The 23644-nt window shown below is 41.2% G+C and overlaps 2 protein-coding genes across 4 annotated transcripts; both read left to right on the forward strand.

Moving 5' to 3' along the window:
• On the forward strand, positions 1 to 10086 carry mibp (muscle-specific beta 1 integrin binding protein). 2 transcript variants are annotated; one of them, XM_054790664.1, is made up of 8 exons: positions 3 to 333; positions 1022 to 1112; positions 1467 to 1515; positions 1666 to 1840; positions 3285 to 3356; positions 3436 to 3542; positions 6228 to 6313; positions 9458 to 10086. In XM_054790664.1, the coding sequence occupies exons 1-7, from the start codon at positions 308 to 310 to the stop codon at positions 6311 to 6313; spliced, it is 606 nt and encodes a 201-aa protein (XP_054646639.1). In that variant the 5' UTR covers positions 3 to 307; the 3' UTR covers positions 9458 to 10086. The 2 variants fall into 2 exon arrangements, with proteins under 2 accessions (XP_054646640.1, XP_054646639.1); XM_054790665.1 differs by lacking the exon at positions 1467 to 1515 and having other exon boundaries at positions 1 to 333.
• Positions 10087 to 11174: 1088 nt separating this feature from the next.
• Positions 11175 to 23296, forward strand: loxl5a (lysyl oxidase-like 5a). 2 transcript variants are annotated; one of them, XM_054790661.1, is made up of 8 exons: positions 11175 to 11247; positions 13283 to 14247; positions 15725 to 15833; positions 17538 to 17675; positions 20357 to 20513; positions 20595 to 20690; positions 20757 to 20872; positions 23013 to 23296. In XM_054790661.1, exons 2-8 carry the CDS (start codon positions 13482 to 13484, stop codon positions 23017 to 23019), a joined length of 1389 nt encoding a protein of 462 aa, XP_054646636.1. In that variant the 5' UTR covers positions 11175 to 11247; positions 13283 to 13481; the 3' UTR covers positions 23020 to 23296. The 2 variants fall into 2 exon arrangements, with proteins under 2 accessions (XP_054646636.1, XP_054646638.1); XM_054790663.1 differs by lacking the exon at positions 20757 to 20872.
• The last annotated feature ends 348 nt before the right edge of the window (positions 23297 to 23644 follow it).

Below are 23644 nucleotides of genomic sequence, written 5' to 3' on the forward strand. Positions count from 1 at the left end.
AAAGGTTGTGATTGGCTGTCTGAGCCAAGCGCCGAAGCAGACGATTGGCTGCCGCCGTACGCTCGGAAAATGGGGCACGAGTGCACGAGTACACCCGAGCACGAGAAGGCTACGTCGGCTGTGACGTCACGGGTCTCGGAGGGAATATAACCGGTGGTGGCTCGCGCTTGACTTGAAAGAAGCAACAGGAACTCACCGGCATTCTTCTTCTATACGTTTTCTGTTTGGGATTTTTTTTTTAAATCCTCGCTTTGAGAGAATACCGGACTTTTACTTGAGCAAGACTAACGAGAAGAGACGTCAGAAGATGAAATACGTTATAGGAATTGGCGGGTGAGTGATATTGAATTGTGCCACGCGCCAAGTTGTTTGCTAACATAACCACGTCGTTTTGTAAAACTAACTTGGAAAAAAAATCGCACACAAATTGCCAAAACGTTACAAGAGTTACAAGGATCACACGAAAACAGTATGTGTGCCATTTGTGGCGCCCTCGGTGACCATTCGGATCTTATTGTAACCATGTACACCATGTTGTAGTGCTTTACTTTACTGCTCTCTTTACTTGTCTTGCTTGCTTGCTGATGTAACAAGTAAATTTCCCCGCTGTGGGATCAATAAAGTACATACAATACAATATTTGGTGTCCCCATCGTTTTGAGTAGTTTCGTGACGTCATCAGCCCGACACGAGCCCGGACCAGTCAGGCGTACGTGTCTTGGGCGGGACATTTGAAATGTGAGCGCGAGACCCAGGCTTAAAATGGAGGGAGATTTAAACACGGGGCGTCGATCAGAACTGAAAAGCACGGATTCTTTAACCAGGCTTACGTTGATTCAAAGGTCGAATGACATTGTGTTAATTACAAAGCGTTTGATGTTGACGTGTGTTGTGGTGACGTTACATTTAGCTACGCTAGCGTCCTATTTCAAACATTTAACACGTCTCTGTTAGAAAAGGTGATACATGATCTCTTTACTCTGAATTACATTTGCTTGATTCACTTCTTCTTTATTTACAGAGTGACAAATGGTGGTAAAACCACCCTGACAGATAAGTTGGTCAAGAATTTGCCCAACTGCTGTGTTGTGCACCAGGATGACTTCTTCAAGGTGAGTTTCGGACAAGTGGAGAATGAATTAGTGTTTTTGGCTTATTGTTTGAACACAGCCTTGCACACAAGGAAAACTATGAACTGCTTGTGCTTATCTAACTGCTGAATCCATTCATTAAAGTTACACAGTATGCTTACTAAGAGGCCTCTGCACATAGCCTCCTTCACTCACAATGGACTTTTGCCTCTTTAGCCAAAACCTCAAATCTAAGAACAATCATTTCCTTCTCTGTGGTTATCATTTTTAGTGCATGTATGCTTTTTTTCGGGCCTTTGCATGTGAGTGGGGGTCTTCAAGTGTTCAGACGGCTGTGAGGTTGCATCAGTGTTTTATTGGTGACTGTTATTTCAGAAACCCGATCAGATAGAAGTCGGGGACGACGGCTTTAAACAATGGGATGGTAAGACCTCACTGGAGCCCTGCCAGCCCCTCCACGATGTTGTAAACGTCTAAACAAGTCCAGTCATTTGGACAGTGCAATTACCCTTAGTCCACGTTTTTGGTGTTTTTTTTTTTTTAATGTTGCCCTGTTTCTGCTTGTTGTCCGCAGTGATCACAGCTTTGGACATGGAGGCCATGGGCAACACAGTCAAAGGCTGGATGGAAAACCCGGTGAAGTTTGCCCGTTCTCACGGTGTCACGTTGTTGTCTTCCCCTGATGTGGCCAACCCGGAGAAGCAGATCCACATCCTCATTGTGGAGGGCTTCCTGCTCTATAACGACCCGTAAGTACCTTTTTTATGAGGCACAGCAATCGCGGTAATTCGGTTCTAGTTCCTACCATAAGTAAATTGATTTATAAATGGAATATTTTGGTAGCTACAGCATAGAAAACTTGTTTATGACTTTCTAAATATGCTTTTTAACATTATTAGAGATGGCATGAAATAACACCCCTATACTCACCTTTATGCTCCTATTACCCAATATAGTACACATAATTAAAGAAAATAAAATAGAAAACTGGTTTATGACTTTCTAAATACGCCTTTTAACATTAATAGAGCCCTCTAGACATGAAATAACACCTCTATAGTCACTTTTACACACCTATTACCCAATATAGTAGACATTATTATAGAAAATAAGACATAAAAAACCTGTTTATCACCTTCTAAACATGCTTTTTAACATTGGAGCACTCTAGATATGGAATAACACCCCTATGGTCACCTTTACACTCCTATTACCCAATATAGTTGACATAAAATAAGTAAATAAGACATAGAAAACCTGTTTACGACATTCTAAATACGCTTTTGCATTATTAGAGCCCTCTAGACATGAAGTACCACCCCTATGGTCACCTTTACACTCCTATTACCCAATATTGTTGACATAATTAGAGAAAATTAGACATGGAAAACCTGTTTACAACCTTCTAAATATGCATTTTTTAACAATTAGAGACCTATGTATTTTATGTATTATGTATTTTTTAACTTTGTAAAAAAAAAAAAAAAAAGCTGACAGAAATAAGGGAATTATGACGTCATAGATAAATCCGATAACATTAAAAATAGATCTAGCAAACGATAATAAAAAAAAAACGCTCCAATGAGGCGAGATTACCCGTGTTGTGCGGGTGAGCAAATCAAGCGCTCCTTTATTCTCTTGCCTGTGACGTTAACAGCCTATGATAACTTCCCCTGAGCTAACTTGTAAACAAACATTGACTTTAAGAGGAAGGACATTGTTCCAAATGCTCCACAAGGGGGGGGGGTGGAAAGACATCGAGCACACAAAAAACCTTATCAGCCACCCGAAACGCCAGTTCCGCAGCGTTTGAAAAGTGCGAAAGGTTTGCCAGAGACCTCCATGCCTCCATGCCTGAGTACAGTGCATCTTGCAGTGCCACGCCAGGTGGCTCCTCCCACTCTGTACTCGGGTTCTCCTGACCTCCGTAGCGGCACACCGGCTGCTTGGAGCATGAATCCATGAATAAAGACTGTGAAGGATGCAAGTTGGTGTGTTGTGGGAGTGTGTTGTAGGTGTGTCATTGTGCAAGTGTCACATGACTGGGTCGTACGCTGCAGTTGGAGATAACAAATTCTAGTGAAAGGCTGCCCTCAACATGAATGGCGAGATAAAGAGCGCGTGATGCACTTACCCCTGCTTTACGTCAAGTGTTTCACACTTTTTTACACCCCCTGCCCCCTCCCCCTACAGGCAGCTGCTGGACGTGTATGACAAGTGCTATTACATCACCATTCCCTACGAGGAGTGCAAGAGGAGGAGAAGGTGAGCGGACCACCGGTGTAACTTGTGTTTTTCACATAACTGCACGTGTTCCTGTCATGATGCGCGTCTTCATTGACAGCACGAGACAATACACCGTCCCGGACCCCCCCGGCCTGTTTGATGGCCACGTTTGGCCCATGTACCTCAAGCACCGCAGAGAGATGGAGGACAGCAGCTTACATATCGGTAAACGCAACTACTTTGTCTGCCTCCTTCTGTCTTTCCCACACAACTACACTACACAGCAGGGGGAGTCATTACCTAATTTCCATAATTTAACTTGGTGCTTGTGTGCGGACGGATAAAACTGAGCTTCTTGGTTTGTGTCATGAGAAATGCGACAACATCTCAGGTTTTTAAACCTGAGATTCACCCCTTCAGTAAGCGCCATTTTGACTGATCTTTCAAGGCACACAGAATATTGTCTTCTATGGCTATATAAACATGGAACCTACCAAAAGAAACATTAGACTCTTTCATGAGGAAAAAAAAGTTCGTTTCAGCCTTTTCCACTCTTTAGTAATTAGTGGTTTCAGGAAAATATCAGTTCCCAACTAGAAAACGGAGAAAAGTAGCTTTTTGTGAAAAGACACATTTCAAGTAGGGCTGTAATGATTCCTTTGAATAACCATTCGATTCATATAATGATTGGTTTTTGCCCATACGGTTCAAGGACAATACTGGTTCATTTAGAACGATACGATTCAGTAACTTTAAATCTATTCCGTAACTTTTTAGCCAAAAATTCAACCAGTGGGACAGTGAAATAAAAACCTGGGTACTGGACAGTGCAGATGAAGTTTGCTAGATTCCCCTTGTTTTTGTAAGGGAATCAGGTATAAATTCATTATGGATATAAACAAACAAGTAAGCATTCACGTTTTATTTGAATAAAGTGCAAGCAACACGATCAAGTCTGATTAATTCTGTCTGATAAAACGTGTGAACTTTAATCTGATACAGTAGGTCGCCAACTTACAAACACCCGACTAGCGAACACTCGCGGATACGAACACAAGCCGACTGGTCTATATTTTATTTTATTTTGCCTTGTAGTCAGTCGCTCCATCAGTATTTATACTGTACATGCTTGACCAGTAGAGGGCACTGTGACACTGCTAATGGGACCAACACAGGAAGAGTTAGACTAGGGAGATACAGTGTAAAGCTAAATGGAAAGCTAAATTGTACAACCCGGACAGAGGGTGTGATTAAAGTTTATGAAGAGTTAATAGGCCTGCTTAATTCTACACCACCCACAGAACACTACCTCTTTTAGAAGAGTCTAACCACCACCACCATTTGTCCTTTTTTTCAATAACTCCTCCTCCTCCTCCACAACAACGTATGCTCGACCACTCCTCTTCAAAGGTAAATAACATTTATCATTACGTATTATTATATCACTTTTATTATTGTTTTTTTCATTCATTATCCTGGTTTAATGCGTCTGTGTAGGCTCTCAGTCGTACAGGAGTTGTCCATCGAGGGAAAGGCTTAGTACCTTCTTCACAGAAGCACAGCTGATGTCTCAAGAATCCTGTTTTAATATTACTACTGCATCCAAACTCATATTTACATACATACGCATATACTGTATATGTATACACGTACATGTAGTACCTATATCACTGCTAATATTACCTTTTCCCTACTTAAGAACAATTCGACATAAGAACGGTCGTCTGCAACCAATTGTGTTCGTTAGTTGGGGACTTAGTGTACCTCATTCACTTCTCTATGCCAAGTATGAAAGAAGTTAGAGCGCATTCCATAGCGGGAAATGGTGCCTTTCGTTCCCAATGCTTTAACGTTGAGCCCTAATTTCAAGCATAACTTTGACTTTGACACAAATATTTTTTGCTTTTGTGACAGCTCAAACATCTAAACAACTATACCAACATAAACAACACAAAAAAGGGCTTGTTTGACATCAAAATAACAATTTATTTACAAATACAACACCATGAACTATTTACAATTTTCACATTTGGAACTGAACTATGTGTGTGTGCATGTACGTACGTGTGTGTGTGTGTGTGTGTGTGCGCACGTTAAAAATCATACATTGGTGGGTAGTTGCATAATCATCTCAGCCTCTCGCGCAAAAAGTGTAAGACTTTTATGAATAGGTTGTGGGCGGCACGGTGGGCTAGTGGTTAGGATGTTGGCCACACAGTCACAGTCTGGATATCGGGAAGATCTGGTTTGAATCTCCGTTGAGCATTTCTGTGTGGAGTTTGCATGTTCTCCCTGTGTGGGTGTGGTTTCCTCCCACATTCCAAAAACATGCATGTTAGGTTAATTGGAGACTCTAAATTGTCCATAGGTATGAATGTGAGTGTGAATGGTTGTTTGTCTATATGTGCCCTGCCATTGGCTGGACACCAGTCCAGGGTGTACCCCACTTCTCGCCCGAAGTCAGCTGGGATAGGCTCCAGCATGCCGCCGTGACCCTAATGAGGAGAAGCGGTATAGACGTGGATGGATAAATAGGTTGTTGGGATGGGGCGTTTGGGTTTTAAAAACATAACTACGTCTTTGGTGTTGAATAAGTGAACTTCTACTATGTTACACTATTCTGCACTCTGTATGTATGCTAGCGGCCCCGCCTCCACCCACCGAGACCAAGAGACTGTATGACTGACAAAACTCCGTTCATGCCGTTGTTCTATGGAACAAACGGGCCAGGGTGCTGAAAACAATGCACAGAGTGCTTGCTTGTGCTTGCTTGTGCTTATGAGCGAGGGTGAACACGTAGTGCTGATCTATCTGTGGCGGTCCCAATGTATTATTGGCAGTCTGCTCAACATTCAGTCTCTATTTGCTTTAGCTGTTTTTTGTTTAACAAAAGGGTTTGATGTTTTCCAGAGTACCTGGATGGATTAAAATCAAAAGAAGACATCTACAACCAGGTGTACGAGGACATTCAGAACAACCTCCTTAATCGTTTATAGGTGAGAGAACACACGAGACAATATATGTCCCTCTAGGCTGCACATGTTAGCATTAGCACCCTCAATGCTCCAATTCTTCTTAGCGCCTGAGGAAGTAGGTAAGAAAAGTCAAGTAGTATTTATTTATGTTCTTCTCTCTTTTTAAATTGTGAATTGCATCCACCAGGGGTGTCCAAAGTGCAGCCCGGGGGCCATTTGCAGCCTGTGGCTCATTCATTTCACAAAAAACAGGAAAACGTTGTAATTTTACAAGAATAACATCATAATATTATGAGGGAAAATAATCATTTTAGTAGCATAAAGTTGAATTAATAAAGAAAAAATGTTTTGTTTTTTTAAAAGTCGTAACATGAGAAACAAAACAAAATAAAGTTGTAATTTTTGGAAAACCAGGTTGAGGGAAAAGTTCTAATATTGTGGGAACAATGTCAACAATATTCCGAGAAGAGCATTTGCAAGAAGAATGTTGCCATAGAAAATTATAAAAAATAAATGTAAAAAATAACCGCAGGAATGCGGAAAAACAGCTGGAATTTTATGAAAATAAAGTCACATTCTAACAAGAAAAAAGTTGCAATTTTATGAGAATAAACTGGTAATATTATGAGGATAAATAATGTCATTTTAGTAGCATCGAGTTGGAATATGAAAGAAAAAATATCTGAAGTTTTAGAAGTCATAATGAGAAACAAAGTAGCAATGTTTGGAAAATGAGGTTGGGGAAAAAATATGGGAATAAAGTCCAAATATTATGGGAGCATTTACAAAAAGAAAGTTGAAATATTTGGGGGAAGAACGTATTTAAAAAAAAAAAAAAAAAAAAAAGAAGCAATTTTACAAGGATGAACTCAAAATATTATGAGGGAAAATGTCATTTTAGCATATATTTTTTTAATGTTTTAATATTAGAAACAAAACAAAATAAAGTTGTCATTTTTTAAACTGGGGGAAAAAGTTATAATACGGTGTGAATTTTTTTCCATACACAGAACGGCCACCTGCCTATAGCAGCCACTGAAAAATCCCCCCAGCAAATTTAGATGTTATAGACCCTGTGTATAGCAGTCACCTGTCCAACGCGGCCACCGGCCACCCATTTTGTCTCCCTTGGTCAATATCTGACTGCATATAGCGGCCAAATTACCAACTCAAGTAGAAGCTTCATGCACGAAAAAGTTTTGTTTTTCAATCAATGAAGCCGTCGTGTGTAGACTTTAATTACTGAGTCCTAGCTCAGTCACAATCATTCACAAGATCCACACAAACTGTCAGTTGTTCCACATAAAAAAGCCGTCTTCTTTTGAGCTTGCTATTTCCTGGTCAAACATGTAACTTTAAGAGCATTTGCACCAAAACATTACCGCAAAGTAGGCTGGGAACAGGACGTGCTCCCAGCGACGCTACAATAAAAAAAAAACATACGCTAGCATGCATGCGGCAGCGGGAGCAAAATACTTAATTTTTTTACTTAATTGAAGTATTTTAGAATGTACTCACGTTATTTTTCATCAATCCTCATCCACAAATCCATCAAAGTCCTCATCTTCTGTAGTCTCTCCTTCTGTGGGGAAGGAGAGACTCACGTCGCCGATGCACTTTAATGGCTTTATTAACAGCGGAGAACACTGCAGGACTTTACATCCACGCCAACATAAACACACTTCCCAACTCTCTCCAAACTCACAGCTAGCACTGAGCCTAGCTCTCCTGCTCGGGACGCCCACCGTCACTTCCCGTCACTTCCTGATGAACTAAAGCTATAATGACACTCTGCCGTATAAAAAGTAAAATATTAAAAACAAGCGTAAGACATTACTAGCACAGCTTTGTTCTGTGGGTGGTGGATATATTCTATCAGTTATTATTAAGCCTCTAGCTTCCTTTTAGTAAGTAAAAACCTTGGCTATGATTGCACTACATTGTCATGTAGACCTACAAAGTACACTTGGAAGAACAAGAGGTGAATAAATGTATTGCAACTGATGTGAAACTGATGAGGGGTAGGATTAAATAAGCTTTGCTTCTTCCTACTCCTTTTTGGACATGCAAAATTGTGAATTGTACTATGTGATGTGCTACTGTTTGACTCATATGCATGTTCAGGATTAAAACCATGAACCATGATAATAACAAGCCTAGTAGTGCTGTACAACTTTTATCAGCAGTCCGCAGTGCCCTCTACTGGTCAACATTATTATTATTATTATTATTATTATTATCCCTTTTTTTTCTTTTTTTCCCTCTACTGGTCAACATTCAAACTGGACACCAACCTGTCTATAGAGGCCACTTTTGCAGACTCCCTCTAGTGGCTGCTATAGACAAGTTTGACTGTATATGTATATACAGTATATATATATGTGTGTGTGTGTGTGTGTGTATGTGTGTATATATGTATGTATATATATATATATATATATATATGTATATATGTGTATATATGTGTATGTATGTGTATGTATGTATGTATGTATATATATATATATATATATATATATATATATATATATATATATATATATATATATATATATAGACACACACACACACACACACACACACACACATACATATATTACACAGTATATCATATAACAAGGTGTTCTCTCGCGATTCCCCTTTCACGGCTTCGCTGTTTCATGGATTTTAAAAAAAGGTATTACAGCGTATGAACACTGTTCCAGGCCGAGCCTGGCCCTTTAAGAAGAATTGCACAGTGGGAAGTTGAGTGTCTTTCTGCACTGCCCATTGTTTTCTGCGTCCTGATTGGCTGTAGACCATTGTCAATCAATGTCCTTCATGCCGCCCTGCCAGGTCTCCTGTGTCATTGCTGTTTGCTTGCTAGCTTGTAAATGAATCATTAAAATTCAAAGGAAATTTAAAGTGTTTACACAAGAGAGAAATGTGATCAAATGTTCATGCCTGTCTGAGAAAAGTGTATCAAGTGTATGGTGAGGGCTTTTACAGCCTTAAAACACATATCACTGTCAACAAATAAAGTTGGCTACTTGGTGGATTTCACTTATTGTGGTCTATTTTGGGACCCTATCCCCCGCCATAAAGGAGGGAACACTGTATATGAAGTTGTTTGCAGCCTTTTCCTGCCGTCCAGACTGACTTTGTGTGTGTTTGTTTTTGTTGCAGCATGAAGACACCACTCCATTGCTGTACAGATGTTTGTAAATAGTCCACTCATCCTTTTTTATGGCAGTTTTTTAATTGTTGTTTTTGTAAATAGACTGGATCAACTTTAAGTTATCAGTGTTTCCTTCCATTGTGCGACCATCATTGTTTTAATTTTTATTGCTGTTATTTGCGCTGGAGCTTTGACTGGCCAATCACCTTCTTTCTTCCAGCAATAAATGCATGGATTCATCATGAAGACCTTAGCATAAAGCTTCTGTTTTATTCTTGTAGAATTGGAAAGTGTTTTGTGGCTCATTACTGCCTTGAATTATTCTTAAAATTCATTGATTATTCATTCCCACAGGACGACAATCTATTTGTGGTTGCGTTGGTTTGCCGGGGGTGACATAACTGTCAAATTGACACTAGCAAAGAGTGAAAAGCAAAACAAATCGATTCCTCAATCTAGCAACAACATTGATAAAAAGGCAACACCGATCCCTCCTGCTACGTCTTCTTCCGTCTAAACGCTCTGTCTCTTGCTGTCAGAAGATGTACGCTGACCTGCTTTGTTTTTGCCTGTCACATTTGGGAGAGTTGCAAGTAGATATTTCTGGGCTTATCCTATTTTGGTCCCGTTTGGGGAATCTGGGTCGTTCCTGCTCTGGCGTGGCCCACATTAAGCCGGGCCCGACTGAGCGTCAGCTTTGGGAAGATGAACTTGAACACCATTTTCCTTCTTCGGCCTGCAGGCTGCATGTTGACTTTGACTGGAATGTTTTGGGAGGCTAACCTCGGGACGGCATACCCCAGCGGCTCACCACCAGCTTAGCCTACAAGGCACGGGCAGACGTTGACCTTCATTAACAAAATAGGCCACATGTCCCTCCCTCCTCCCCCCACAAGCATTCTCCTTCAATGTCACAACCCAAGGTCAATCAGCTCATACGCACGCATGCTGCTAAATAAAAAACACTGTATTTTCAGCACGAGTGATTGAAAAGAATGAAGTTAGTGCAGCGGTGTCCAAAGGTTTTTCCAGCGAAGGCCACACTGAAAAATGAAAGGACGCAACTTTGCCTCTATGATGTTTTGTAAAGACATGCTAAGAAGTGATGTATATTTCAGTGCATCTCAGCTTGGTGATGAAAGAAAAATGAAGTGAAAAAGACTCATTTTAACTCATTCAATCCCAGCTATTTTTCAAAAGACAACCCCTTTTTTCCTCATTATATCACATCATCATTCTCCTAAACTGCTTTTTCTTGTTAGAGTACGACTTTACTTGGTAACATTTCTAGGTGGTAGCGAAATGACTCGGTGACCTTGCATTGCTCCTCAGGAGGCTGCACTCTTCTGCATTGTGCGTACGCTAGCCGCCCCGCCTCTGCTCACCAAGGCAAAGAGACCGCATGAGTGACAAGGCACAGGTTTGCCCTTTTAGACCCCCCCATGCAACGAGGGTACGCCGAACTCATTGATGGTGTCACATGTCCTCCACGTCAGACGTACTGTACGTGTTTGACATCACGTCTGCCAGGAGCGTTTGGAAAGAATGAGACGGCGCGACGGCAAACATCCTGACACGCTCGTGATTCCATCTCACATCGGGCCGCCTCTTCGTGTTGCTCACACTTGATGGATTTCTATTTCCACCTTGTTACCAGTGCTCTCTCTCTCTCTCTCTCTGTGTGTGTGTGTGTGTGTGTGTGTATATTTAGATACGGTACGTGCAGGAAGCTTTCACACACTCACCACGCCTCCTTCAGTCGCCGTCTGCATGCTGTACCCACTGGACACTTTATTAAGTACGCCTGCACGCTCCACCCACGCGTCACGGCCATCACCCGTTCATTCCTAAAGGTCCAACACAAAACGGAACGCACAATAACACCAGCAATAGGAAATCATGTCAATCCAATCAATTCATTTCATTTTCATTTATTTGAATTAGCACCCAAAAATATGAACAAAAAATAGACTAATTAGTTTTACATGCAGAAAACAATTTTCTTAGAATTGTGACATTTGTTGTAACATTTTCTGTACCTAATGTTATGGCCAGTGAGCGTCCGTGCGCAGCTGCTGACTCCAGTGAGCTTCCACTGCCCCCTTGTGGTGGAAGGAAAGCAAAGCATGCACCCTGTTCACCGCGCACTCCTGCTGCGACAGGCACAAGGAAACACGTGACACAAGTTGAACCCTGCGGTGCAGTCTGTGGTGGCATTCACTAGGGGGCACCGCAAGGATGCCAGAGAAACAAAAGACTCATTTTTATTGATTTATGCTCGGCGCGTTTTCTCTTTTTTTCATTTATTTATTTATTTATAAAATAATAATTTAATGGTAATAGTTCATGCTAGCAGCGCGCACGAATTTCAATCATCCTAAGTGGACACCTTTTAGGAATAAGAAGAACAGGGTGGGCCGGAACTCGGCTAGTTGGTCACTTAGACGGACTGTCAACATAAGGGGCATCGACTTAAGCGGGCTCCATTGGACTACTCCAGTAAAGTTTCCATTTTAACAAAACAAATTTACAGGAAAAAACAGTTAAGTTGTATAAATTCCACATTTGAGGGGAAAAAGTCACAAGATTACAAGAGAAACATTTGTCAACACAAGCAGGACTGACTTAAGCAAGCTCCACTGTGCTACTACGATAAAGTTGTCATTTTTACAGGAAAAAACAACACATTTAAATTGTAATCGTACAAGAATAAAGACCACATTTGATGAGAAAAAGTCACAAGATTACGAGGAAAACGTTTGTCGACATAAGCGGGATTGACTTAATCGCTCCACTGGACTACTACAATGAAGTTGTCATTTTTACTGGAAAAAAACATTTAAGTTGGAGTTTTACGAGATTAAAGTCAACATTTGACAAGAAAAAGTCATAAGATTACGAGAAAAACATTTGTAGTGTCGACATAAGCGGGATTGACTTAAGCAGGCTCTGCTGGACTACAAAGATAAAGTTGTCATTTTTCCAGAAAAAACACATTTAAGTTGTAGTTTCATGAGAATTAAGTCCACATTTGATGAGAAAATGTCATAAAATTACGAGAAAAACATTTGTCGACATAAGCGGGATTGACTTAAGCAGGCTCCACTGGACTACTACGATAAAGTTGTCATTTTTACAGGAAAAAAACACATTTAAGTTGTAATCTTAAGAGAACGGAGTCCACATTTGATAAGACAAAGTCATAAGATTAGGAGAAAAACATCTGTCAACATAAGCGGACCAATTTAAACAGCTTGCACTGCACCACTACGACAAAGTTGTAATTTTTACAGGAAAAAAACACATTTAAGTTGTAATCTTACGAGAATGAAGTCCACTTTTGAGGAGAAAAAGTCATAAAATTACGAGAAAAACATTTGTCAACATAAGCGGGATTGACGTAAGCAGGCTCCACTGGACTACGACAATAAAGTTGTCTTTTTACAGGAAAAAAACACATTTAAGTTGTAATCTTACGAGAATAAAGTCCACATTTGATGAGAAAAAGTCATAAAATTCAGAGAAAAACATCTGTCGACATAAGCGGACCGATTTCAAGGGGTTTCACTGCACCACCACACTACAGTTGTCAGTTTAACAGGAACAAAACAACACTGGAGTTGCAGTCTCACGGGACTGAAGTCCACATTTGACGAGAGAAAGTCACAAGATGACGGAAAAAAACGTTTGTCGACATAAGCGAGCTCTCCTGCGCTACTCCAATAAACTTGTGATTTTGCTAAGAAAAGAATCGAGGAAGAACCCCCCCATTGCAGAATGTGATTTGTTGTGGATATTTTGCGGTATTGTGATTGTGTTGATTTCTTGTTCAGGCAGCTGAGAAATGTTTGCGCCTTGGCGGAGGTCCTGCTGACGGTGTGCTGACAAGTGAGTCACATGGGTCTCAGCAAACATTGAGGAAAATGTGTCAGGCGGCTGTGACGGAAGGGATTTTATAAGCGCTGCCTCGCCAGCCGCTCCCGCTCACACGCTCTCACCTCCTCGCGCCCAGAACGAGCCCCCGCACCACAGATGGAGAAGTTCCCCGAGTTCCTGCTGCTCTGCGTCCTCGGTGTTCTGGTGGCTCTGAGCGGCGCTCAGCATCACCTCGCACGCACGGGGGCGGGTCCGTGGAGGCAGCGCTTCCAGTGGGAGAGCAACGGCCGGGTGTACAGTTTGCTGAGCACCGGGACCCAGTACCGACCGGTGGCGCAGTCCAGGAGACGAACCCAGCTGCTGCTGACCACCACAAACGCTCACTCGCCTCCCAGAAGCACGTCCGTTGATCTCAGCGAGCCCGGTCGAGCGGAGGCTGCGGTTCCGAGGGACCAGGCGTGGTCAGAGCGCAGAGCAGCGGCGGCAGCCTCCAGCAGCCAGGAGTTCTCCGGCGGAGAGCGGAGCGCGTCCGGAGACGACACCGGCGCGCCGACCGATGCGCCATCTCTGGATTTTACGCAGAGACCGCCGGGACGCTTGGATTCCACTCCCCGGCCCACATCTGGATGGGTAACGGTGGCTAACGACGAAGGAGATGCGGGTCGCACTGAAACGCCAAATTTGGACCACAGACGAGGCGGACCGGAGCCGGCACAGCCCTCAAGACTGTCCAGCAACGTGGTGGAGGTACATTACTCTCAACAGAGCACGGATCCGGATGTGAGTGACCCGCGGGATCCGCACAGTATCCATCACAGGAACTCCGTTTTTTATAACGTCTACCCACCGGACCAAAGGAACAGAGTCCCTGCAAGACCAGTTCTACCAGGACCGGGCCACGGCACCAGGTTCTTCTACAACGGTATGACCACAGTCATCAATCAAACTGCCTGAAACCTGACATTTTAAATGCTGATAACTTAGCACCTTTTTAAAACAGCATTAGGGAAATATTAACATGTGTGGAGACCAGGGGTGCCCAAACTGCGGCCTGGGGGCCATTTGCGGCATCCGGCTCATTTGTAATGGACCCACGGCTCATTCTAACTAAAGAAACCAACCAAAAACTGCAACAAGTACAACAAAAAAGTAGAAGTGTTGATGCTGATACAGTACATCCCCGCTTTTTGGGGGTTGACATAAGCGGACCATCTTAAACAGGTCGCACTGTACTACTAGAGTAAAAATGTAACAAGAAAATGTACAGGATTTTTTTTTTTTAAGTTGTAAAAACATTGGGCCAGAAAAAGTAATAAAATTATGAGAAAAACATTTGTCGACATAAGCGGACCGACTTAAACGGGTTGCACTGTACTATCAGAGTAGAAATTGTTACAAAAATAATTTACAGGAAGAAAAACACATTTAAGTTGTCATCTTATGAGAATGAAATTCACATTGGACGAGAAAAAGTCATAAACTTACGAGGAGAAACATTTGTCGACGTAAGCGGGACTGACTTAGCCGGGTTCTACTACTACAACCGAGTTGTCAATTTAACAAGAAAAATATACGGGAAAAAACACGTTAGAGTTGCAATCTTACAAGATTTCGGATCAACGATTGCAATAAAAGTAATTGTTGTACAATTAGACCAGATTCAGATCCATAATCCTTGCCTTCTCTCTTCGATTGCCATTGTTCACTCGCGACATAATCAGGTTTAATCCCTGAATATGCCTCATATACTTATGAAGTGCATTTCACGTAGAAAATGTCCAGCTGCTCACGGCTGATCAAGGATCATGTACGGTGATCCATCAACGCTTGGAATGGGAGTCACGGTGTGGTCTTTCGCCTGGTCGTCCGGCTAGCGCTACAGGCTAGCAGGTCTACATAAGCCACACTGCTTGCCTGTTGTCGTTCCACCAAGTTATGAGCGGAAGCTAGCGCTAACGTGGCCAAGCAAACATTGCGTCTCGGCTCACGATTGCGTTGTGTTCAAGGGACAGCGAAAAAAGTGCGAAATCTCAACACTTGCGGAAAAAAACATTGTCAGTGAAGCATAAAGACGTAAACATGTCAAAATTGCAGGTTGTTCTTTACCACATGCTTACATTTTAGCTGAATGATCAGCTATTTCTAAATGATTAGCAACTTACGGTGGATGAGATGTGCTTTCTGGGAAAAAAATAGCTAATTTTGGGAGGAAATAAGATTTGACCAAAATCTGTGCACAGATCCACTGGATTGGTTTTAGCCTTCTTTTGCAAAATGAGATCGATTTTTTTTAGGATGAGGCTCTTGCTGGAAAAGGTTGTGACACCCCCCTGCATTAGGTCATGCAGGTGTACCTAATGTAGTGGCTGTTCAGACAGCAACCTCACGGTCTTTTCCAGGTCTCCCGGACCTGATCCCCGACCCGTACTACATCCAAGCTGCATCTTACATCCAGAGAGTGCAGATGTACGCCCTGCGCTGCGCTGCTGAGGAGAACTGCCTGTCCAGGTGGGTCATCGCTTCCTCACATTGTACAATCTATGTTACACCTTCACGTTCTACGCTGCTCATTCAAACACAAAGCGTCCACTTCAGGATAAGATCATCATCGTCATCATTTGGTCGCACCTTCTGGCGGAAGGTTGGAGGTTATGGTTCACCGAGAGAAAAAAGAAAAAAGCCTGGAATATTACAAGAAAAAAGTCAGAGAATAAAGTCATGAATTTACAAGAAAAAAGCTTGTAATGTTACAAGAATAAAGTTGGAAATTTACGAGATAAAAGTCGTAATATTACGAGAATAAAGTCATAAATTTATGAGAATGAAGTCATAGATTTACAAGAAAACAGTCGTAATATTACAAGAAAAAGTGGTAAATTTAGGACTGTAACAAAGTTATAGCTGTGAAAAGAGGGGACTTATGTGACCTTTGGCCTTGGGCATGTGGAGGGGGCGGGGTAAGGATTTTTTCTTGTCAATTTATGACTTTATTTTTATAAATTTACGATTTTAATTCTTGTAATATTACAGCTTTTTTCTAGTAAATTTACGGCTTTTTTTCTCCTAAATTTACGATTTTATTCTCATAATATTACAATTTATGACTTTACTTTTATAAATTCACAATTTTATTCTTGTAATATTACAACTTTTTTCTCGTAAATTTACGACTTTATGCTCGTAATTTTACGAGTTTTTCTCCTAAATTTATGACTTTATTCCAGTAAATTTACGGCTTTATTCTTGTAATATTATGACTTTTTTCTTGTAAATTTATGACTTTATTCTTGTAACTGTAAAACTTTACTCTCATAATATTACAACTTTATCCTCATAATATTATGACTTTGTTTTTGTAATATTACACGTTTTTTTCTAGTAAATTGCTGAGTTTATTCTCGTAACATTCCGACATTTTTCTCCTAAGCTTATGGCTTTATTCTATTAAATTTACAACTTTATTCTTGGAAATGTGCAACTTTATTCTCATAATATTATGACTTTATTCTTGTTATATTACATGTTTTTTTTCTAGTAAATTGATGAGTTTATTCTCGTAATATGACGATATTTTTCTCATAAGATTATGGCTTCATTCTTTTACATTTACGACTTTATTCTTTATTCTTGCTATTTGCTATTCTTAGTACTTCCTTGTCGGCTTTTCTTTCTTTCCAGGATACCTTGACTATTTTGGTCGATGCATTTTTTTTCTCGAAGTATACATAAGTTCTTATCATATGTCCATGTGCTGCTTTCCAAAATATCACAGTGGCAAAGTGGCATCCTGTTAGCAAGGACTGAGCAGCATTCAGTCAGGGCAAGTGTGTATGGAGCCACGTGAACCAGCGCCTACTGCACGTAGCTGGACGTTTATTCAGAGTGACACATCTAAGGGGGAAAACCTCGCTTTCCCGTGCGTTGTAGCACATTGGGATGTGTGCTGGCCCCATTCCCTGGCTGGCACACTCGGAAGAACCGCTTTGCCAAGGAAAAGAGAAGCATTCCTGAGATGAATGCAAAGAAAAAAGTAGCAAAACCATCCGACACGTTGAGGAGGAAATGAGCAGTAAGTGCAAGCATGATGAAAAATGTGGCATGAGGAGCGTTGATCACACAATTTGACAGCAGCGGGGCCTCCACCCTTAGTTACGGTAGTTAGTTCACATAAAGACCACTTTCACTGATTCACTGGTGTTTGCTGTGGTGCAGGTCTGCGTACCATCCCAGCGTGAGAGAGCTGGACTACAGGGTTCTTCTGAGGTTCCCCCAGCGTGTGAAGAACCAAGGAACAGCAGACTTCCTCCCAATGAAGCCCAGGCACCAGTGGGAATGGCACAGCTGTCATCAGTGAGATCATTTTTCGCTATTTTTGTAGCTATTGCTTCATTACACAGTGGTTATACGGTTTTGTGATGCAAATGTATTGCTCTTTGGAACGCATATTCTTTTGAGAAGCCAAACTCTTTACTTACGTGACCCCAGCAACTAACCGTGACTATGTTGCTCCTCGGCTCACGGAACAAAGTGGGGGGTAAGTCACTGTTGATACACGACACTGCTGATGGGGATGTCATACAACTTCATGTCAAAACATCCCAACTATCCCTTTAACATCACTTTTACCTTGTTTTGCAAAGAGGGAAAGGGAGGAGAGGAGATTGTGCTTGCAGGGCAAGCCCTTTTTTTATTTTTGCACTCATGGGGCAGTAAAAGGCTTTTTATCATGCACAGTTTTACATTCAAATAAGAATGACACAAGCAGGACATAGGAACATGATTTTACCTCTAGTGGACGCCCTTCACAAAGTTTGGAGGCACGTTTGTCTGCACAACCTCGGCATGCCTCAGGACGCTGTGTATGCCTGTTCTCGGCCTTGCTTTAAATTCATCAACAGACTTGAGATCCAGTCACCTCACCATGACGCTAGTCCACACCAGCACCAGCTTCTGCATGAAATGTAATGTACTGTATGTGCCTTACAAGCTGCCGTAGCTCAGGGTGAACTACGACTTTGTCTTGGGGTGTGATCCAAAACAAACCAAGCAAGCCATTCGACAGTTTGTTACGCCCCAACTGCACGCTAACTGAGCAGGCGAATGCAAGCCAAGGCCAAATTTTAGCAAAAATTTTGGATGTTCACCAAAAAACAGGCTAACCGGGGTGGACGCTCACCGAGGTACCGTTGTACTTATTTCGATCTTGTGCTTTTCTTTTAATTCATTGTTTGCGTTTAGAGCAGGGGTGTCCAAACTTTTTCCAGTGTGGAAAATGAAAGGATGCAACCACTTTGACATTTCGTAAAGCAACACAGATATCAGGGATGTCCCGATCAACATTTTTTGGCTTCCGATCGATTTCTATAGTTATAGTCAATCCCATTCCGATCCTCTTTTTTTTTTTAATAAGTTTTTGTACAAAGTTTTTTGGTTCCACAGCAAGACCAACAATATTGTTTGGCTTTTGTAACAAACCTCCGTGAGTCAGGTCCCGAATCCAATAAAAGAGCCAATAAAAGATCCATCCAATAAAAGATTGAATGTGAAAAAACGGGCATGCAAATTCAATTTTAGGGTAAGACTAATCATTCTCCTCAATGCCCTCCTCAATGCAATGGTAATTTATTGACGGTCCCTAGTATAAACAACCAGCGGCTAGAGCGGCACTTCCCGTGCAAGCTCCCCGCACCATGACACAGATGCACACACATATGCAAACAAGTTATATATACTTCAAGAAAAAGTGCATCTCAGCTTTGTCATATTGGTGAAAAAGACTATTATTAATATCAACTTCACTCTTTGCTCTTTTTTCCCCATTTTTGCTTTGATTTGGTTTTCTTTCTCCAAATATTTGAACTTCTTCAATAATCTTTGTAAATGTTTTTCTCATAATATTTTGACTATACAGTCAAACCTGTCTTAGTGGCCACCTTTATAGAACGGCCACCTGCCTATAGCAGCCACTGAAAATCCCCGCAGAAAATTTGCGTGTATAGCTGCCACCTGTCTAACGCAGCCAGCGGCCACCCATTTTGTCTCCCTTGGTCAATATCTGACCGCATATAGCGGCCAAAATGCCGACTCAAGCAGAAGCTTCATGCACGAAAAAGTTTCGTTTTTTAAGCAAAGAAGCCGTCGTGTGTAGTCTTTAATTACTGAGTCCTAGCTCAGTCACAATCATTCACAAGATCCACACAAACTGTCAGTTGTTCCACATCAAAAAAGCCGTCTTCTTTGGAGCTTGTTGCAGAAAGTGACACCGTTTATTTCCTGGTGTGAAACAATATGCACTGGTCAATACTGTAATGCCCCTTGTTGTGGGGAAGGAGAGACTCACGTCGCCGATGCACTTTAATTGCTTTATTAACAGCGGTTTATTAACCTAGTAGTGCTTTACAACTTTTATCCGCAGTCCCACAGTGCCCTCTACTGGTCAACATGTAACAGTATAATTATATGTATCTGCAACACAACAAGCTTCTAATCACAGACATGTTAATATGTCGGCCACCTGCCTATAGCGGCCACTTTTGGCGTCTCCCTTTAGTGGCCGCTATAGGCAGGTTTGACTGTATTCCCATAATATTAGAACTTTTCCCCAACCTAATTTCCATACATTTATTTTGTTTCGTTTGTTTATCATAATATTACATCTTTTACAAAGTAATTTATTTGTTAATACTTCTCAATACAACTCTATGCTACTAAAATGACTTATTATTTTATTCTCTTTTTTTCTTGTTAGAATATGACTTTTATTGCAATATTTTGACTTTATTCTCGTAAAATGACAGCAGTTTTTTTCATGTTTGCTGTTATTTATTTATTTATTTTTTTACATTTTTACAACTATTTCAACTTTCTTTCTGTGAATTTTCTGGTTCTGCACATTTGTCCAGAAGTCGTGTATGTTCGCACAAGGCAAGCACGAGAATAGCTTCTGTGGAGGTGGTTGGAGTTGACTTAGGCACTCCAGTAATTCTGACCTGTGTGTGTGTGTGTGTGTGTGTGTGTGTGTGTGTGTGAAGGCACTACCACAGCATGGAGGCCTTTAGCAACTACGACCTGCTGGATCCTTCCACCGGACGCAAAGTGTCCGAGGGACACAAGGCCAGTTTCTGTCTGGAGGACACGTCGTGCGACCGGGGCGTACGGAGACGCTTTGCCTGCACCACTCACACACAGGTCTCCTCTCTAATCAGCTGTGGCTTGGACTTTAGCTGCGGCATAGACTCATACACCCTTTTTATTTGTCTTACCCGTCAGGGTCTCAGTCCGGGTTGCTACGATACCTACCACGCCAACATCGACTGCCAGTGGATCGACATCACCGACGTGCCACCGGGGAACTACACGCTCCAGGTAAGGCAGACGTGCGAGAAATGAAAGGTGACTTTGCCGACTGCGTGTGTTGTGCGTGTTTCTCAGGTGACGGTGAACCCCAGTCGGCTGGTTCAGGAGTCGGACTTCTCCAACAACGTGGCTCAGTGTGACATCCGCTACACAGGAAGCCACGTGCAAGCCACAAACTGCAGAATCAGCAAGTAAGGCAGGGTTTCCGTTGCTCTACGTGTGTCTGTGAAAAAGAACGCACGAGTAAGTTACAGCCCAAGCAACGTTGATGTAGCTCGTAACGCTTGTCTAGCAACGTGTATGTTTACTGCAGTCCAGCAGTCAGTCCAGCAGACTTACCACAGCCTTCCTTCACATGACTGGCGCCCCTTGCGGGTTGCGCTCCAAAAGCTTGGGACACAGGTGTTGGATTCGGCCCGCCATATCATCTGATGTGGCCCGCAAAAGCCCGGAAATAATGCATGTCAAAAAGACACTTATTTTTATTTTATTATTTTCTTGTTATATTTAAAAATATGTATATAAAAATATAAATTGTATTCATATTATGAATTATATGTTATTAACTTTTTAAATATAGGTATCTTGTACATTTTGATTTTTTTGTAAATATTATTGCAATTTTTATTACTTTTTTCTTTTTTCCTCATGGAATGTTTGTATTATATACATCCATGTCATTCTACAGTATGTGGCCTGCGAAAGCCTGGAAATAATGCAAGTCAAAAAGACACTATTTTATTTTATTACTTTAATATTATTTTTAAAATATTTGTACATATATTTACATTTTTATTAATTTATATATTTTTTACTTTTTAAATATTGTTATATTTGTATTATTTTATTTATTCTTTTTAATATTATTGCAATGTTTCTAAATGTAGTCAATGTTATTACTCATCTAAATATATATATAAATATATCCATATGATATGAGGTGGCTGGCAAAAGCTTGGAAATAATGCACATCAAAAACACACTTATTTTATTTGACTAATTTGAATTTTTTTTACATATATTTCAATGATTTTTAACTTTTAGAATATAGTTCTATTCCATTTTTTTATTGCTTTATATATATATATATATATATAATTTATATATTTTTTTATATTTACTTTTTTAGGGCCAAGTAGGATTTGTTATTCATAAATGGAACATTTTGGGAGTTGCCCCACCTTCTAAATCCAGCTTTTAACATTATGAGAGCCCTCTAGACATGAACTAACACCCCTATAGTCACCTTTACACTCTTCTTACCCAATATAGTAGACATAATAAGACAAAATAAGACATATTATAGACCCACACATGTTAGCATTGGGAGAGTTCCTTGTTGTTCTTTTTGACTTCCTGTTCTGTACAGTACTTCCTGCGGTAGCTATGAGCTCATCAATGTAACATTACTGACACCTAGTGACCAGAGTGGAATACTACATATCATCGCAACCTTTGTGTTTTTGAAGTAATAATCGCCCGCATTCAACCAGGAAACAGTGATGACTTCTTCATGGATATATTTTTGACAACGCGCAATACAGTGAAGCCGTGAAATTGGAAGCGCCAAGTGGCGAGGGACTGTATTTTACTGTATTTTCACAATGTGCCGGCTAAAAAAAACGAGCCGTGGTCCCTGTGGCGCACTTCGGATATCAATTAAGCTAGTTATTGCTAACAATGCATATTATTATCATTATTATGAGTAATAGTGTTAATATTGTCAACATTTTTCTTACCTTCTTGCTCTTTTTTCCTTTTCTGCCGTCGTTTTTTGTTGAGTTGTATTTTTCTGAAGTGCTGCTGGCCAATCGCAGACAAGCCGCGGGACCACTTTGGACACCATTAGACAAATGCTCAATCACTCGGACCGTTTGTTGCCCGCCCGTGCCTGTTTGTATTTTCGTGGCAGCCATGTTTTTCAACCGATCTTGCTAACATTTTACACACACGTGCTCGTCGGTCCCCTAAAGGTGTGTGCCAAATCCCACGGTGATTGGGAAAAACGCCCGAAAGTTACAGCGGGCGTTTTGTGGTGCGCGTTGAGCTGTGTGAGAAACGTCACCCAACAGCGCCACCATGTGGTGTATTTGTCCGAAATATAATAGCACAGCAAGCACAGTAGGCGTGCATGTTTTGGCCAATTTTCATCCTAGTGTGTGCTGCGCTTCGGGAGCAGAAGCGCCACTTACACTGACTCATACAGTCCCGTGAAAGCCTTACAAAGTCACATTGCCATCTACTGGCCTGGCATGCACATTGCAACTCCATGTGGCAACATTGTCTTGTCAAGTTAACTGGTGCCATAATAGCTTTTTGTGTGTTGGACAGAAGCTGACCTGAGGGACGTCACATGATCTTCACGCTGGAGCTCGTCAATTCCTTTCATTCCTTCCACGCAACCAGCCTGGCGACGTTTCAAATCTTCATTCCTTTGTGTAAATGAACAGGAAAAGTGTGTGTTTTCGTCCTTGAGGTGTAATAGCCAACAAAAAGTAGGTGCTTACTTCTTTGCATGAATTATTTAAACATTTTTAACGTTTCTTTTTCAACCCTGACAGTGTGTATTTATGAAAGTGTATTTGAATGTATGACCTGCTGTTATTGAATAAAGAATTGAGCCCCACAAAAGGTGCAGGCATGCTTTACCTCGCTTGCCCCAAAACACGTCACACAAAAGGCAGCCTTGACATCGGTACAAAGACATCAACATACCGCCACCACTTTTACCAGCAACTGTTGCTGTGTCTTTGTGTCACCTCGTGTTGTCTTTTTAATATCCCTTGGTTATTGCGGCTAATTGGTCCCACGCCTGACAAGTGTTCAATGAATTTCCACAATATATGAGTCCATGTTAATAAATTGAATATTTTGGTAGTTATGGCATAGAACGTAAACATACAAGACTTTCCTGAATACGGGTTTTAACATTGTTAGAGAGACATGAAATAACACCCCAACAG

Source organism: Dunckerocampus dactyliophorus, chromosome 10, assembly GCF_027744805.1.
Source record: "Dunckerocampus dactyliophorus isolate RoL2022-P2 chromosome 10, RoL_Ddac_1.1, whole genome shotgun sequence".
Taxonomy (NCBI): Eukaryota; Metazoa; Chordata; class Actinopteri; order Syngnathiformes; family Syngnathidae; genus Dunckerocampus; species Dunckerocampus dactyliophorus.

Bases quoted from the DNA above. Each gene is read 5' to 3' on its own strand.
- loxl5a (XM_054790661.1), top strand. From the start codon at position 13,482: ATGGAGAAGTTCCCCGAGTTCCTGCTGCTCTGCGTCCTCGGTGTTCTG. The intron at 15,834-17,537 runs GTGGGTCATCGC...GCTGTGGTGCAG, and splicing joins GAGGAGAACTGCCTGTCCAG to GTCTGCGTACCATCCCAGCG. The intron at 20,514-20,594 runs GTCTCCTCTCTA...CTTACCCGTCAG, and splicing joins CCTGCACCACTCACACACAG to GGTCTCAGTCCGGGTTGCTA.
- mibp (XM_054790664.1), top strand. From the start codon at position 308: ATGAAATACGTTATAGGAATTGGCGG. The intron at 1,841-3,284 runs GTAAGTACCTTT...CTCCCCCTACAG, and splicing joins TTCCTGCTCTATAACGACCC to GCAGCTGCTGGACGTGTATG. The intron at 3,543-6,227 runs GTAAACGCAACT...GATGTTTTCCAG, and splicing joins GGACAGCAGCTTACATATCG to AGTACCTGGATGGATTAAAA.